The 18,496-nt window shown below is 37.2% G+C and overlaps 3 protein-coding genes across 4 annotated transcripts; 2 read left to right on the forward strand and 1 right to left on the reverse strand.

Moving 5' to 3' along the window:
* The first annotated feature begins 2,023 nt into the window (after positions 1 to 2,023).
* LOC136259809 (uncharacterized) lies at positions 2,024 to 4,378 on the forward strand. The gene is made up of 5 exons (XM_066053357.1): positions 2,024 to 2,285; positions 2,398 to 2,562; positions 2,657 to 2,774; positions 2,858 to 3,348; positions 3,453 to 4,378. Exons 1-5 carry the CDS (start codon positions 2,186 to 2,188, stop codon positions 4,016 to 4,018), a joined length of 1,440 nt encoding a protein of 479 aa, XP_065909429.1. The 5' UTR covers positions 2,024 to 2,185; the 3' UTR covers positions 4,019 to 4,378.
* Positions 4,379 to 5,143: 765 nt separating this feature from the next.
* LOC136259828 (mitochondrial import inner membrane translocase subunit Tim17-A-like) lies at positions 5,144 to 11,173 on the reverse strand. The gene is made up of 7 exons (XM_066053383.1): positions 11,029 to 11,173; positions 10,860 to 10,959; positions 10,373 to 10,430; positions 9,549 to 9,677; positions 9,455 to 9,490; positions 5,812 to 5,886; positions 5,144 to 5,317 (listed from the first exon to the last, which is right to left on the reverse strand). The coding sequence occupies exons 1-7, from the start codon at positions 11,052 to 11,054 to the stop codon at positions 5,250 to 5,252; spliced, it is 492 nt and encodes a 163-aa protein (XP_065909455.1). The 5' UTR covers positions 11,055 to 11,173; the 3' UTR covers positions 5,144 to 5,249.
* A 14-nt stretch (positions 11,174 to 11,187) lies between these two features.
* Positions 11,188 to 17,600, forward strand: LOC136259807 (high choriolytic enzyme 1-like). 2 transcript variants are annotated; one of them, XM_066053355.1, is made up of 5 exons: positions 11,188 to 11,297; positions 15,622 to 15,795; positions 15,981 to 16,098; positions 16,158 to 16,666; positions 16,775 to 17,599. In XM_066053355.1, the coding sequence occupies exons 2-5, from the start codon at positions 15,762 to 15,764 to the stop codon at positions 17,314 to 17,316; spliced, it is 1,203 nt and encodes a 400-aa protein (XP_065909427.1). In that variant the 5' UTR covers positions 11,188 to 11,297; positions 15,622 to 15,761; the 3' UTR covers positions 17,317 to 17,599. The 2 variants fall into 2 exon arrangements, with proteins under 2 accessions (XP_065909427.1, XP_065909426.1); XM_066053354.1 differs by lacking the exon at positions 11,188 to 11,297 and adding an exon at positions 14,804 to 15,084 and having other exon boundaries at positions 16,775 to 17,600.
* The last annotated feature ends 896 nt before the right edge of the window (positions 17,601 to 18,496 follow it).

Consider the following 18,496-nt stretch of genomic DNA (forward strand, 5'->3'; position numbering starts at 1 on the left):
ACGTGTCATGTTTCCCAACACATCACATGAACAGATGTGTTTCCAGTTGATTCCTAATTTGATCCTTGACCAACACAGGTCTTGTTTAGTTTCCAATGCACAAATACAACATGCTTTGCACTGTATTGTGCACTGATAGCCATATCTCTTGATTAATACCATCATGGCTTCTAATAAGAAGGTAAAAAGGGGGAAGCAACGATATGAGATCGTTACATGATGCAAAATGACAGTGCTGTTGATACAGTGATACAGGTGGTGGAATCATACCATTTTCCTGCTCAGTCAAATGAGGATTTCCTACAGCAGTCTGAACAAGGTGAACTCATGGTGTTGGCACTGATAAGGGGGATATGCTGTGTATATGTAGGTGTTCAGTTTTCAATGCAAACACATTTTCAGTTGGTGTTATTCCATATGACTGAGTTCAATCCAAACCTGGGAAGAATATTGATCGATGTTGGTAATGCATGCTGGACACATAATCTTTTCTTTAGCAGATACAGACATTATTTCAACTATTGTATCAGCGTGGGCTAAAAGACACATTTAATGTTTCAGGAAGTTACCAATAATGATACCACATTTGTGTTCAGGAAGGAAGAAGTGCAATATGAAAGAAAAAAACCTGTACAGTGTATATACCGTATAGATGCAGAGCATACATTGGACACCACCCAGGCTGCACCAGCACGGTCTCCCTGTCCACATTGTACTACATATTCTGTCCTTCACAAGCTTGGACATGTGAATCTGATTTGAATATGTTTATCAGAATCTCCAGGAACTAAAGTGAATTTCTGCACTGAGAATGTTGTTGACAGCTTTAGTTATGGCTATATCAGGCATCATGTGTTACTCCTCCAAAGCATAGCTCTCTGACAATGATAAGCAAACAACAATAAAGCTGCTCAGTGGTGCCTGAAATAACATTTGGTGCAAGAGCCTAGTGGCCTCTAGAGCCAGCAATGCATGATACTAGAGTAATGGTCACTTAGTATTATAAAGGTCTTGCTATTGTTTTTGTAAGAAAAAAAATCACCTCACACAACTTGATTGTTTACTGTTTCTGATGTTTACCAGATGGTGGTGTGAGCCAGTTAATAATAAACATCTCATCAGGTCATTGTATCTATGATAATGGTGTTTTCATGTCACTTATATGGAGAAAGGTGGCTCACCAGCTGAACATGGCTAAGCTGCCCATCTGGGTGCCTGGGTGCATGTTGTAGGAAATTTTGATGTAATCAGAAAAGTGTTTTACTCTGCTGACTAATGGAAAAGATAGGATTTCTCTGATCTCCAGTAAGAAAGGTCATTTTGTCAGCTGTTGGGCAGGATCATCTCACTGTTCATTAGAAAACTGTCCACAAGTGCTTCAAAGTATAGTAGTTGTATAGCAACCACAGTTTTCACATTATGGTCAATGCCAATAGCAACACTGGCTTACAGCTGACAAACAGCTCCATTGTGACCTTGCTACTTCCAACTAACCATGGGCTAGCTTGCGGCCATGTGGGCTGTACAAGTGGAAGGTAATAGTAAACTAGTCTGTGTACCATGACTGGTAGTGGAGGCAGTGGAATTGGCTGTCAACATGCAAGAATGAATTACAGTAACACTCAATTTTCACATCATAGTTTTGTAACTTGTACACACATCTAGCCCATTATGCTATACAAATATGGGGATATGTTTTGATTAAACTTTCATAGCTTTTGAAACACTGTGAGCTACTGTGCTGTGCCTGTATGGCCCTGACAAAATGTAGCGGCTAGTTAAGTTAGCAGTGTTATCACCTACTCAGAGGGAGGGGATAGTTTGTGTACCAGTGAAGGGTTACGCTCGGCACCGTTCAATCCATTTACAGATTTGATGGTACCATTGTTGGGCTTCTTATCATAACTGTTTATCTAACAGATTAGAACATCTGTGTTACTCGGATGCGGCGTGACAGCAGCAATAAACAAATTTGCGAGGAGGCGTGCGCTGGGCTCAGAAGCAAAAGAGTATAGGCTATGTCAGTTTTTGTTTGAAACAGAATCCTTATTACTGTAGCTAGGAAGCGATTTGGCTTCTTCCTGCTACTATAAGTACTGTAGTCTACTTGTGCAGATTAATAAAGTGAACCTTAACTTAAGGATACAAGATTACTTAGCTCCTACAGAGCGGCTCAAAGCCAGATATGAAGTGGATAGTATTAGCAAGTATTTTGTGCAGTTTATCACTACTAGTAGTGGGAAGAGCTATTCCAGCTAAGCGACGACACAGAAACAGAAATCAAGGTGAGAAAGAAAACCCGCGTATTTTAGCTTCGGAGCAGCTGCCAATGTGTCTGTTAATGTCCATCATTTGAAGTATCCAGCGATTGACCTATTTGCTTTTTGTCTTTTACAGGAAATAGCGAGCTAGCAGACATCAAGTTAAGTGAAGAACAAGAGCACCTTTTAAGAAATGCAAACTCACCCCGCGGTGGCGGCAAGAGAGCGGTCGATTCGGGAGAACTGACAAAACCTTGGCCCAACGGCAAAATCCCGTATGTGATGGATCCCAAAATAGCCGGTAAGTATCACAAAGCTGCAACTTTTTTTTTAATATTTACCTGGTGGTTATGTGGTCTATGTTCTGTACTCACTGACCTTTTCTACTCACTCAGGAACACAATACGAAAAGTCCTTTAACAAGGCAATAGAAATTTGGGAGAAGTACACTTGTATAAACTTTGTGGAGCGTACTGATGAAGATGTCTATGTTACTCTTACAAACTATACATCGTAAGTGTTCCCTTCATTTTAATTGTGCATGCAAACTGTAACAGCTTGTGAACAGTTAGTTTACCTCTGTTTTTCCTTCGTAGATGTAATTCTGGTGTTGGAATGTGGGATAAGAAGTCATACGAAGTGTACTTGGCCAAACACTGTAGTTCTCCAGGCAATGCCATGCATGAACTGGGCCATGTAATTGGATTCTGGCACGAACATCAAAGAGATGACAGAGACGATTTCATTAGAGTTATTGAAGACAACCTTGATGGTACCGAAGCAGCCAAGAAAAGTTACAGCAAAATGGCTGAAGTGTTCCTCAACCATCACGGAGTTGATTATGATTATGCCAGTGTGATGCATTATGGAAAGGATGCTTTTGCCAAGCCAAGACGTGATGCATTTGAAGTGAAACAAGATCTTCCCAAATGTCTTGTAGATGTTGGACAAAGAATAACCATTAGTAGCAAGGACATAGAACAGGCCAACAAGTTGTACAAATGTCCAGATAAGTTTATGAACTCGATACCTTCTCTTTGTGACCTGTTGTCACAAGATACCATCAGGAAGAAGAACATTAAGACAGGTAAGAAACAAGTGCCAATGAAATGTGTATTGATTCTGTTGATATATTGGTATTGTGGTCTTTTGCACAAGAGGAAGTAATTAATTGACTTTTTCCATTTTCAGAAAACAAGATTTCCCTGGGGCTTGTTGATGGTGGTACCTGGGTGACTTGTCGACCTGGCAGGTGCTTCAAGAAATCCTGTGATGCTGGCTTTGATGAAAAGAAGAAGAGAAACACTTTCAGTAGTCTTATGAGGCCATGTACTGACCACCAGTTGACAATCCATGCTACAATCACCAGGGCTAAGAGTGACAAAGTCAAAGTTGGTGATACCATCACACTAGAAGGAAAGCCAGGCCAATTTCTTGACTGCACCAGTGAGGGAGGATTCTGTAGTATGACGCCATGTGTCCAACAAGATGAAGAAGGAAGCAATGGAGCTGAGGAGTGCTCTAATCATGTATTCCGTATCACATCTGAAGGAAAGAAGACTGGTGATATTGTCCAGACACACGATACAGTTCAGCTGGAGTATAAACACAATGGCTACTTTTTAGACTGCACAGGGAGCAAGTGTTCAGTTCGTCCTCATGACGGTTGTAGCATAGAGGCTCACTCCAATAGCCAGATTCAAATGGAAGATGACCAAATTAACTGCAAACCTCCCTCTTTCATTATCCAGAAGTGAATCTCACCGCCACAACCATTCTCATCTCTATTTATTTATAAATAAGCAATGAATTTTCTTACCAATACTACTACCAAAGCAGTAGTATAATCTTTATAATATATAGTGTAACTTTTTATGGAGCAGAGCTTCATGTAAATTTTTGATTTTTATTCATTATTTAACTGTAATATAAATTTTCAATCAGATTTTTAGGCATATCTTTAATCTCATGTTTTAATAAAGTGCAATAAACATAGCATGTATACATGATGCAAATTTTATACTTGTATTTTTATCCTCACCATGTATGTGTGTGTACATGCCAACTGCAATCTAATCACTTTCAACAATTTTATGACAAATTTTTAACTGAAACAATTTCAATTGTTGATAGCTGGGTATAAATATTATGGGATGCATATTATGGTACACGGGATTCTTGACCCATGTGTTTGGTTTCCTTGGGTGCTCTGTATCCTCAAATATACTTGTCTCTATCTTGTGCTCGCGTAACTTGGTAACAAGAGCGATTATGGGAACCAAGGTGTTACATCTACGTCAGTAACATCGTCAATCCTGGAGCATACTTGTTCTCCACTGAAGTGTTCAAACACATGGCACAGGCTTTTAATGAACATCATAAAAATGAGTTGGCATTCCCTAAGGACAGTATCAGTTTGGAGAGGAATGTGCTAGTTGGCATTCCCTAAGGACAGTATCTGCAATGCACTAGAAAATGTGTGTCTGCAATGCACTAGAACATTCAATGAAATGTCATAAGACATGCAAATCACGTTGGAACTCTTACAAATGTTCTGTCACAGGAAATCAGTTATTTTTATTTATTAGCATCCAGTTGACTTCACTATTATAATGTCATAACTGCTTAATCACCTCAACGACAAGGATTCCTCAGTTGGTCTTGGTCACAAATGAAATCTGATACTCCCTGACACTATAGACTACCCTTAGATATAGCCAGTTCTCCTGAATGCTCATATGAATATACATAGTGGTTGAACTAGCTGTAGGGCTAAGTAAACTAATAACCAACTCCCTAAAAATATATATACACAGTCTAATTTAGATATGACATTCATATATGGGTCTGTCTAAATACGAGAGTAACAGTTGTTCATATAATTTACTTTAATTTTCACTATTAGTTTCATTTTGTGTAACAATTTACAGCAATAAATAATCAATCATCAAATATTAATAATCCATCAACACATTGCTTGACTCATTGTCACATTGGTTTGTGGTATGGCTGCTGGTGAGGAGGTAGCTGGCTTGGATCAGGGATTTGTGGCATCACTGTGAAAATACACAACCAGTTACAACAATCACATGCTTGACAGAGCTCAGTGCAAGAATTCGCTGACTCGTACATGTTGATACCAAATTCAGAGCTTGAAAACTTAAGAGACTTGTACTGAACTTGCAAATAAATTTGAGTTGTATTTCTTAGAATAAAATGTGGTTACAAATTACTTGTGAAACTAGATACTCTTGGTGGCTACTTTTCAATGGGATAATGTGTTTAGGACCACCCTGCAGTGCGGCTGAATCAGTTATTTTCATGGCCCAAATATCAAAAGCATGCATCATGGCAATGCATTAATAGTGGAAAAAATAAATTTCAATCCATACCTCTGCATGCAGACGTATACACATGAGATCACAACATTTTCATTAATAACAAACGGTCCATTGAGGCAGGTTGTGTACTTGAGCACTGGTTGTTTTAGGTGGACGATATTGATCAAACATTGAACCTTACAAATGCACAACAATATGCTTCTACCCACCTGGTTTGTACTGTTCTGAAGCAGCCCTGTTTAAACCAATTATAACTCCCTCTATCAAAGCTAATATCACAGCACCTTGAATAATGAAAACATGATCCATGTATAATAAAATTTTCTACAACATATAAAATAAGGAAACACCATAACAACTATAAAAGGAAATAAAGTGTAGAAATTAAAACCACAAATGAAATCCTCAAGGAGTACAGCCCTGCCCTAATGACATGAAAACCTATCTCATTGACACTTCAGGGGTTGATAAAATAACCCACACATTCCATTGACTGACATGAGTCTCAAATCATGTTGCACTGTGTGAAGTGAATAGAAGGCGTGTGGCAATACAGAATACCTGAACGTGCACTCTGATAAAACACCATTAAACAACAATCACCAGAAGCACTCCTATATCATCTCAATACTGAAAAGCTTAAGTAGAGTCATTTACTGAAAAAGAACCTATGACAGAACAACATGTGACATAGTTGATATTCCATACAAATGTTAATCACAGGAAACTCAAGTCACTGCACAAGTCACCACCATAACTGGCTGCTACCAACGACAATGCACTCAATAAAAATCCCAAGCTCTATAACATGACTATATTTGGTGTTGATGAGAAACCTGTGTATTGTATGTTGCAATCTAATTCATGTGGGTGTGGCAACTGGGATGGCATGTAGAGTATATTGTAAGGTCGCAGACTGACTGACTGACTATATGAGCAACAACAGCTTGTAGCTAGGCTAGGGGATTCACAAGTGCATGCAGCATGAAACCAAGCTACATGCACGCTTATAAAATAACAACATTAATTACCAACATGATACATGCAAGTTTAAATTTATAAATGTAACAAGAGGCCAAAAAAAACTTTACAAATTAATTTTTAGCAGTAAGTTAAAGAATTATAAGCAGGGGATACAAAAATTGCCTTCGGTAATTGAACTATGACAATAATAGGTCAAGCATACTCAACCCACAAACACTAATCTAATGGGATACATGAAATATAGGAGGCTATGCCCCAAAGCCATAATAAACTACAAGGAAATATCCCTAGAAACAGTTTGCAAACACTGCAGTTAAGCAAATGCCATAAGTCTTCATAGGAATTTCCACTCAAAAGTTCCTATATCGTATAACAACATGATTACATCATATACATGTTACAACAAGAGGAGTAGGAGCAGTAATAACAACCAGATGTACACTCATGATATACCAACTAAAGATTTTAATATTACATGATGCAAAACATAATCATATGACAACAAGGATAAGTAAAGGTTAAATGATGGCATTGGCATGCCAGCCAAACTGTTGCTCATAGAAACCGCACAATCACTAACAAGTCACCAATTAAATAATTAAAGGGATCATTTTAGAAAAGATGACACTATATCAATCAAGTGTTTATCAAAAAACAGAAGTATCCATGGAACAGTGTCAGTTCAACTTTATTCATACAAGGCAGTATTGCTGACTTAATATGTCATTAATATAAACACCTCCTTGTATAAGGAGGGAGTGATAGTAGTGATAAAAGAAGCTGGTGGATTACAAGGACCCCTCTTTGTCACAGCACTAAACAAAGAGTTAATATTGACATTCTTTCTACGAGAAGTTTTTAATTTTTTGCCTGTAAGCAACAGCAGGTGTAGTCTGTGATGACCAAAGCACTTCCATTCAACACCTAAATGTCAAGTTGTGATATCAGCTTCATTGTGACAGTCATGACAACTACACAACAGTAAGCAGAAGATGTTTATAGTTAAGAATGTGGTGATTGCTAACTGTTATCAATACCCTGGGGGCAAAATGGCCATGTAAGGAATACCTGGCTCAAGATGTTCAGGATGAAGCTATCAAAACAAGAAAACAGTATGGATTACACAATAGGATATGCAATAAGAAACACACACTATCCTCTAGTCCATAAAGTATTACTGGATTAAAACACACCTATCAATAATGAAATGATATTGCATGGCTACTCCTCCTTTGTTTTACCAGCACGAACTCAAGAGAATCACTTTGATCCCAGACTTAAAGTTGGAATATGGGGTTAGACTAAGGCCATGGCTTCTCAGTAATGTAATGTTGGTAACACACACAGCCAATAATGAAGTGGTGTGGCCAAACACAATGAATAGAATTGTACAACCTCCACACTCAATGACACTCAACATTCAATTTGCACACAAAAAAATTCTTTATGATTGCACAGTCATCAGGGAAAAGAATTTCTTTGAACAGCACACAGATGTCAAACACGCCATGTCCCACAAGTGTAAAGGAACTTGTGATCACAGTAGACAAGTTCTGTTAGGGAGTTGTAACAACAAAACACAAGTCTGTAAGGTCACATATCCGATGATATAGTAGCTGTCACATGGCTTGTTGGGTGTCTACTCAGACACGTAGCTACCTCACTAACACACAACATCTTCTACAAGTAATATTTCTATAAAATATATAATGCATGCAGCAGGTGGTCGTATCGTTGGAGAGACAATGAGAAAGCCTACCAATAGTAGTGCAGGTTACCAGGTGTGTGTTGTTGTACTTTATCTCCAAATTAGTTCAACATGTCAGAATACTTCATGACAAGTGGAAGTGCATTATTCCTATGAAATAAACCACCTAACTAGATTGTTAAACCAAAATGCAGTTACCATAGCATGTTAATGGATGACACCTCACTTGGATACATAATAATGAAGTGATTATGTACTGATCTGTTTATGGAGAGGAAATTACAGTCCATGATGACTGCATGACAAGCACACACTTGAGTGCATAATTCTTTAAAAGCTTTCTTTAACTATCCTGTGTCCATGCCAATCAATACATTTTCTAAGTACACTAGCCCTACACACACACATATACAGACACCTCTCCAGATGCTGTTTCCTCATGATTTCAATCACTCAATGCATAAACATATTAACTAACTAGGTAGTAAAATATTTTAATACATGCAAACAAACTGCAGTGTGAACAGAAGTTTGCCTTGCCCTTGCCAAATATGAACATACATTTTCACATTAAATATTGTGTTAATGTACTATCGAAAGACACAGCTTGTAGTGCAGTGAGTGCAATTACATTTCTGAGGTGCTTCAGGGAAACCATTAAAATAGAATTTTCAACATTGCAGTCTAAGGAAGGTATGTGTGTTAGCTCTAGGAATAAGTGGGCTGGTGTTTTACTTGTAAAGGATTAAAAGATATTATCATTAAACAATGTCATAGTGGGCTAATAGACAAAGAATAGCAGAATCCATTCTTTAAAAGAACAGAACATATTGAACAGCTCAATGGGATGCTATTACTTTTGTCAAAAGTGGACTCTTTGTGATTCTGATATGACCAGCCCATTGGACTGCACATGTATGTGCTTCAACTGAAGCCCAACCAGCCTAGACAGATAAGCACATTCTTGGGCAACATTAAATGCTATAAGAAAACATCATATGTTTCTGCTGAAGTGCAGTGATATACATTTAGACCATATCAGTGTCAACGCATGGATAGAAGTATCAACTACAAATTACACCTGAATGCTCTTCACAATGAGATTGATTTCTATTGTATTGTAAAGACCAACAAGGTTAATGACTATATATGTATCATACCAGCTGCAGCAGCTCTCAGTGAAGGCCCCATACCAACTATAAAGTGAAACAAAAGATATGACAGGGCTGACAGAAAATGAGTTGTCACACTCACGTCTTGCTGTAAGGAGTCCAGACGTGATCGCTCCACTAGTTATGCTACTCCACGGATCTTCCTTGCCTCGGATGTAGATCAACGTGCAGTCAATTGTTGAAAACATTCCTCCCCATACTCCAAAGTTTCCTTTATGAAATGAAAATGTAGGTAGCAATTAAGTTATCCTGCTAATAAATTAGGTGATATTTAAGTATTCAGTTCTTACAAGCACTACATGTGTAATGGTATGTGTGCACCATGCATGAATACTGTGTCTACAAAAACATTGAATCATGGTTAAGAAAACAGTCTTATTCACATTAAAAGGCCGATATCAATAACTGATATGAAATAAAAGCATAACCATTATCAGTAATATGTAACCATTACATCCCTATACCATTGCAAATTGTTAAGATGTTTATTAGAAAATTGATACCGTGGTTCCCATGACAGGAGAAAATGTACAATCCACAAATGACGAGCATACATTTGGGAAGCTATGCTACAACTAGCAGTCAGACAAATACGTGTTGTTGTGGTCACGCAACAGCCATGACATTGCAGCTTCAACACAAATCAACTTATAAATTAGACACACATCAGCATTACTTTAATAATGCACAACAGATCGCATACCATTGTGTAAACACAATGGTTTGTTTACTCGATTCCTTGACAACAAGTAGACACAAATACCACCATGAGTAAAAAGATTACACAATAAAGGCCAACAAGTCACCCTAACACGTCCAGATTATGATGAAACCAATAAAGCACTGAACGGCAACCCATACCTCTCAAGACATACTTGAATTAAATATCCATTGATCACACCTTACCTCCTAAAATGGGTGCTCTGATCTTCATGGCTGCAATACCTCCCATAATTCTTTTACTCTAAGAATAGACAAGAAGTGTATAATCATGTTCAACACCCAAACACCTTCACAGACATATTACGTCCAGCCAGGTCATTGTGCTCAATCTTGTCAAACCATACGTAGAACAGTCAACCCATACTGACGTTAGCTACTCCTCCAAATTGTTGAAATGTTTGAATTACACTTTAGACTAGTTGGCACACAAGACGCCAGTTATAACAGTATCTGGGGATTCTTCAGTGATTCAAGCACTGAGAATGCCATATCTATGGCTTAGAGCACTGGGTTGTGTATCCGTGTGTGTGCCAACTCATCAAAATCTGTAGAACATGTGCATGTGTATGTAGCGTATCTGTATATAGTGTGTTTGGATAGAAACATATGGTGTAACTGGTCACGTCGTGTTCAGATGGGTGTACACTATGACAATACAGATGTCACTAACAGCAGGTGAATTTCGATATCCTTTCCAAAAATGAAACAGGGTACCCATCGTGGCTCCCATAGCAAACGCGGCTCCACAATCATCCACAATCCGATATGGACTGAAAATAAAATATGGAACACGTGATATGACGTATTCACAAATGGGATTTATGTGTACTTTTACGCACCACGGTTCTCTTTGTATGTTCTCCATGTTGTGTTGTGACGTATAAACTTCACTACAATATCATCCCAATGCCTCCACGTGTACCGCACTACGTGTGTGAGGGAGAATCCCTGATTGTATTCTAATATTTTAATATTCGCGTCACCCCTGAGTGGGCGTGTTAATGTTTGGTACATTGAAAGACGCTGGAGTAGTATCTGCGTGTGTGTGATGTGTGGACTGGTAGTCACGTAACACGTGTACATTCTGACAGTATTCTAACTAGCTGCGGTATGATCACAGCTCAAGTAACCTGATGTATTATGAACTTGTACTGTTTCTGTTACCAAACCAACTGGCACGTTAACGTTCAGAAATGTGCGATGTCTGCATATTAGGTGCTCCATAAAGGGATAGTCAACCGTTCAGTCAAACCTACACATGTCTGTTGGATTATATTGTAGCATTGCCAAGGAGAATTTATCGCACCACTGGGTTGTCTGCCTTTTGAATATGCAATACCTTACACAACAATGTTAGATGCTTCCTTAGGAATTACTGTCTGTCTTGTAAATTTTGTGCACCACTGGAGTGTGAATTGGTACTGTGCGGCTGTATAGCTAGTAAGGTTTTGTCTATCTCAATAAGTTAATTACACTTCCTGTTAATTGAATAGCAATGGGTTATAGATGATTTATATAGCTACTCCAAGTGTTCAGGGCACTTGTAGTGATACTTGGAGACTGTCGTACAATGGTTTCTCTTTTAATATTTCTTCCTGTGATTCTACACATCATGCAACCATGTTTTGGCACCACAGAGTCTTGTTGAGAAGATCTTTGAGGCTTCCAATAATTCGAAGAGCTGAACTTCACTCTATATATATACCTGTTGGGACTTTTATATTTGTACCCTCAACAATGTAATTATTACCACAGTAGCTAATAAGGATTAGCTATGTTGAATCTTGGAGCTAACATTAAAATTGTTAATTAATAGTACTGTTTATATATATATATATATATATATATAAAGCCTGGCCAAGAAATCATGCATGCCGTGATGGAACCTCTATGTAATGGATACTGTTACCAACTAATTTGATCAATTTTACTGCTATAAGAAGATTGTTCTTTTTCAGAGGTAAAATTGTATTGGTAGAGGTCTATAAACATGGACCTCAGAAACTGTCCTTTATAGTTAATTGTAAACTGCTTTACACATGTTCTTAAAATAAGGTTCCACTGTATCTGCTAATTTGATAATATACATAAGGGAGTATGTATACGCTGCTCTACTTGAAACCTTAATGTGATGTTGTTCCCTTCAGTTGCATGGAGTTCCTGCTGAACCAACTTTGGTCTACCTGCAGTTCTGATTTGGTTGTTGGCTTCCTACATCCCCTTCACACATAACTGTGCACCAACAGACAATTATAGATGGTGGTGTAGTGCTTTAGTGTTTTTTCAATAAGAAATGAGGATAAGCTTAAATCTTATCCTGTTTTGTTTAAGGAACACACAATGTAAATAATTGCAAACATGGTGTGCAGTGATACCAAACTTGATCCCTAAACTGGAGGTAGTTAAACAAAGTGGTATTTATCTCAATAGTTGCTTGCATGTGCATCATCAAGGTTAACTGCTTTGACTGGCAATGACTGTAGAGCATATATAGTCATCCTTTAATGGTATCCTCTTGCACTGAGCATAATTTTAGTAACAGATGTGCTGCTATTTATCAGTGAGGAGCTACAAATTTGATTCTATTTGTTTGGCTGAATTATCAATTTAAATTTGAGAACTAAAATAATGAAACAAAGGTGCATAATGTGGTGACTCAGCTAGCATGCCTTAAGAAGACTGTCTTATGGATCAAATGCTATAAGTCTATATCTGTTGAAGACCTTAAAATAGTTGACCTTATTAAACAGCAATGTTGGCCTATGAGACAGGATTCCTTGTAATAGAATTTCTCATACCAGCGTTAAAATGTTTAAATTTAATTGACCTTAAGTAAGCGAGTGTGTCATGACGTAAGTGTCTGAATGATTAAGGCAAAACTTACAACTTTAGCACTCCAAGGGCTACTTAATAATATTAATGGTTTTCCCTATCTGTAATCCTAGCTTATAACCCCTTGTTCTCTGGAGGAAGCTGGTTATAGCATGTTAGGGGAGTTGGTACATCATGTAGTTCTTCTGAGTGCAAGTGCTAGTGGGTGCTAATATCACAAGTTCCCCAAAGTTAACTAAATTGTGTGTATAAACTCCAGGTGATTACATAAGGAAAATAACAAGTTAGTTATGCATGCATGCATGGTGCTGTAAAAAAAAACATTCAAAGGTACATATTTCAGGAGCGAAAATTGTTGCAGGCAATTACAGTATGTATAGCTATAGCTACTTTTAATTCACTAGACTCTCAATGGTCTAGCTATATGCATATTGCAGACTGGAACGGTAGAATTATTTGAGAACTATAGCTCAGTACTTACTTACATATAATACTTTTTTTTTTCAGTCAAATTTTTAGTTTATACCCGTCAATATTTGTGGGCCCTTTACTACCTGAATATATCACTTGATGAACACCTCAGTACAAAATACATTAAAATACTATGAGAGCTTAAAGGCATGGATGGGGCTCAGCTGTGTCACATAGTACAAGCTACCATTATGTAGGATACTAAATACATGTGTGTATAGCTTACATTTTAATGGACACTTAAATTTTGCTATCCATGCATCAATGAATTTTTAGTTGCGTCAGCTGTGAAAATAGAGCATTTTATATAAAGTCAAATTATTGTTATCTGCTTTACCAGTTGGGCACTGGACAGAAGGAAGATCCTGTACAAAGTGTTTACCATACAACATATATTGGACTAAATACATATCTTTTTGTGGCTGCGTTAACTGACGTCTACACAATAGGCAGATTTACATAGCTAGGTCCTGAAAAACAGCAAAAGTGGATTTTTTTTCTCAAGAGAGTTAACATTTCTTAAGACCATGCAGGGTTACATGATTATTATTATATTGCATGTCAAGCAATGAATAATAATGTTGACTCTCTTAAGTGCCATAGTATACTGAACCTCTTTTGCAGTTTGTAGCTATTTTGCTGTAAAAAATATGTGGCAAATAGTGAACGTCACTGGAAATTCTTAGTGACGGTCACTACAATGTGCAGTGACATTCACTATTTGCCACAGTATTACTACTTAATTTTTACAGTGAGAAACTGGTCAAGCATATTCACACAATTTTGCATTAATTTTTACAAAAGTTCAGAGTATAAAATACTCTAATAGAACAGTCAATACTCTAGAGCACTCGACTACTCTAATAGAGCAGTCACATTCTGTATTATTTTTATTAAAAGCATACAGCATGCATGGATGCTATTCTGGGGGTCTGGGGACATATAGCTACCACCAGGAAAAATTTCAAACATTGAGATATGAGTACATAGCTCCACCTCTCAACTCTTTAGCATAAGCAGTGACATGCCCCTCATAAAATTGTGAATTCTGAGATTGAATTGTTTTGCATTTTTCACCCAAAAGTTCCGTTTAAAGGTAACCCCTATAGATTTGAGTGTGCATGCATACAACAAAAACTTGTAGTTCAGTAGCAACATGTCAGCAATTATTCTTGAGAAGAGGAATTAGATAACTACAGAGATACAGTCTCTCGATCCTTGGCAAACAGCAGTTTTCCTTTTATGTGCGGGAGGGGGAAAGGAAAAAAGCGGTCTGGCTACAGAGAAGCTATACACTGCAGTCACATTCCAAGTGAATGGCTTCTTTACGTTGGTGTATGCATGGCTACCGGGGTGCCGAGATTCAGTGTCGTGTAGCAATCATAGGTCTGCGTTCAGTATAAAAAGGTTGCCCTAACCCAGATTAATAATTGAGCTTTATAGGTGAGTAAATTTCTATACATACAGATACGTAGCTATATACGTAGATATGAAGTGGATAGTATTAGCAAGTTGTTTGTGCAGTTTATCACTATTAGTAGTGGGAAGAGCTATTCCAGCTAAGCGACGAGTAGACCACCACAATAATCAAGGTGAAATGGATTTCATGTCACAGTTATATACGTACCTCATGCATGGGCCCTATTAATATATAACTTATATACACAGATACGTATATATAGGCACTATAATGAGTGCATGGTTATATATAGCTGTATGTATACTATAGTTAAGCTGTGTATAGCTATATATGTTCCACGAATATATGTAGCTATATAAAGCTATGCATGCATAATATTCCATGCCCATATATAGTTATAGCTCTATATGCATGCCCTTTGTTCACCCTCATAAAGTACTTGTAGTTAGATGTAGTTAGCTGTTGTAGCTATATAGCTATAGTTAGTTGCTGTTCATGCTACATCATTGAGTCTAGCTATAGGTAGCCACAAGCATGTAAAGCAAATTAATTAATGCATGTGTATTTTTGGCATAACTAGTTACAGTGTTCTATGTGTTTGTAGTATAGCACAATTCATATTAGGGTACACATTGATAACTACCAGCTGCATAGTAGCTAGCAAAGTATCCCGGCAACATCATGACTTCAGTTTTTCATTTATGTATAGGTGGTAAAAGTGAGTTAGCAGACATCATCCTAAATGAAGAGCAGGAACGCCTTCTCAAAGAAGCTAAAAATTTCAATGGAAGGAGAGCAGTCATAGCTAATCTAGATCATAATGACCTACCAAAACCTTGGACTGATGGCATGATTCCATATGTGATGGATCCTAAAATAATTGGTAAGTATTATATATGTACCTTCACATGCAATGTATCACAGTCAATAAGCATGGGCTAGCTACGTTGCAGTGGGTTATAGCTACTACACATAATCTTACTGTGACTTTGAAATGTTCCAATGGTATTTAATGTTACTATAATATACATATTGTTACTGCATACAAATCTTATTTTATTCCCATAGGCACTCAGTATGAGAAATCCTTCATCAAAGCAATGAGGATATGGCAGAAGTACACTTGCATAAAGTTTGTGAAGCGTACTGATGAGCATTCCTATGTTATACTTACCAATCATACATCGTGAGTGCCCCTATAATGATTATTTAGTATTAGATATTAATTATGTTTCTCCCATACAGTGGATGCCATTCAGGTGTTGGAATGTGGAATAAAAGATCGTATGAAGTTTATCTGTCTGAACGCTGTAGTACTCCAGGCAATGCCATGCATGAGTTGGGGCATGTAATTGGATTCCACCACGAACATCAAAGATATGACAGGGATGAATACATTGAAATGAACTATGACAATCTTGTTGATAGCAAAGCAGCCAATAATAGTTATAAACCGATTGATGCTCCTTTCCTGCAAGATTTTGGAGTTGGATATGACTATGCCAGTGTGATGCATTATGGCAAGGATGCTTTTGCAAAACAGAGGAATCGTGATGTTTTTGAAGTGAAAAAAAACCTTCCCAAATGTCTAAGAGATGCAGGACTAGATGTTGGACAAAGAATAACCATTAGCAGCAAGGACATAGAACAGGCCAACAAATTGTACAAATGTCCAGAAATGTCAATACCTTCTCTTTGTGAACTGTTGTCACCAAGTGAAGAAGATACCATCAGGAAGAAGAACATTAAGATAGGTAAGACACAACCACCAACAAAATTTGTACTGATTCTGTTGATACAATTGGTACCAGTTCTTTTGCACAAAAGGAAGCAATTACATAACTGATTTTTCCCGTCTTTAGAAAACAAGATTTCCCTGGGGCTTGTTGATGATGGTACCTGGGTGACTTGTGTACTTGGCAAGTGCTCCAAGAAATCCTGTGATGCTGGTTTTGATGAAAGCAAGATAAACAGTTTCAACAATTTAATGTGTACTCATCACCAGTTTACAATCCATACTACAATCAACAGGGAACAGAGTGACAAGGTCAAAGTCGGTGACACCATCATACTAGAAGGAAAGCCAAACAAATTTCTTGACTGTAGCAGTGAGGGAGGATTCTGTAGCACCACACAATGTGTTCAACAAGATGAGGAAGGAAGCAATGGAGCTGAGGAGTGTTCTAATCATGTATTCCGTATCACATCTGAAGGAAAGAAGACTGGTGATATTGTCCAGACATATGATATAGTTCAGCTGGAGTATGTACCCAATGGACACTTTTTAGACTGTACTGGGATGAAGTGCTTGGTTCGTCCTTGCAATGATCAGGCCCAAACTGATGTGGAAACTGTCGAGGGCCAAACTAACTGCACACTTCCTTCATTCATTATTCAAAAGTGAATATCAAAGTAGCCGCTTTTTTCATCTGTTTTTAGCTTATTTATTTTACTTATTATTTTTATTTTTAATTCACAACTACCAAATAGTAGCTAGTATAATTTTCATTTGAAAAGTACATATAATGTACTTGTTTCATCTGTTTATAAACACTTAAATTTTTAGAATAGTTTTAATGAAAATCTCATGTATCCATTCATGCATGATATAAATCTTATATATTCTTTTTTATCTTCACTATAAATGTGTGTGTATGCATGTGTAATGATTTCAACATTATAAAAATCTTGCAATACCCATACAATGATATAGTGTAGAAGTGTGTCTATACACTTAATTTATGCAACAAGGTATAAAATGTTTTTTTCCTGAATGCTACCAGCTAGTATCATTCACCTCTGAAACCTGAAACTCAAGGTATATAATATTTCATAGTTTGCCATTACTGCATGGAATTTTGATCACTCAAAACTTCACCAGATATGCATACTCCATCTGTGATTATTAGATATTATTATTATACTACGCATTATACCACCAATGAAATCTAACCAGCAGAACTTAGGTGAGCTCTGCAATAAAAATCTGTGTATACTAACTTTGTCTAACACAGTTTTTGCATCTCCTCACTGAATATATACTGCCTGTAAATTGCTAAGTTTAACAATAGTTGCATTCAAGCAGAATATCTGCAACTATATTGTCCAATCAATAAGTCAAATACATATTATTATTATACGCTGGTATAAGTACCAGATGGACACAAAGGTCTTGTTGTACATTGTTTCTTTCCATCCAATTTAGAGCCAGGGGATCCAGGAAACAATGTTTTTTTTTTTACACTGTAAAAATATAAATTAATACGTGATATGCATGGTTACTACTATAACGGCTATTACTTGCCACTGTAGGCTCAGTATAGTGGCAGTTGTAGGTAGATATCACTCTAATAAGCTATATAGGCGGTCAGGCAATACTGACTACATGTTATATGTGATTACAGTGGTTAACGAGAATTATATGCATTTTTAGATCAACTACAAAACTACGTAGCTATGTAGAATTTAGAAGGATCTTGTAATCTACCCTTACAGTTACAAGACTTTATTTTGTATAAGGATTCAAAGAACTACAAAACATTCACACTGACATTTATAGTATTGATAACGTGGAGCTAACATAT

The sequence above is a fragment of the Dysidea avara genome, chromosome 7 (assembly GCF_963678975.1).
Source record: "Dysidea avara chromosome 7, odDysAvar1.4, whole genome shotgun sequence".
NCBI lineage: Eukaryota > Metazoa > Porifera > Demospongiae > Dictyoceratida > Dysideidae > Dysidea > Dysidea avara.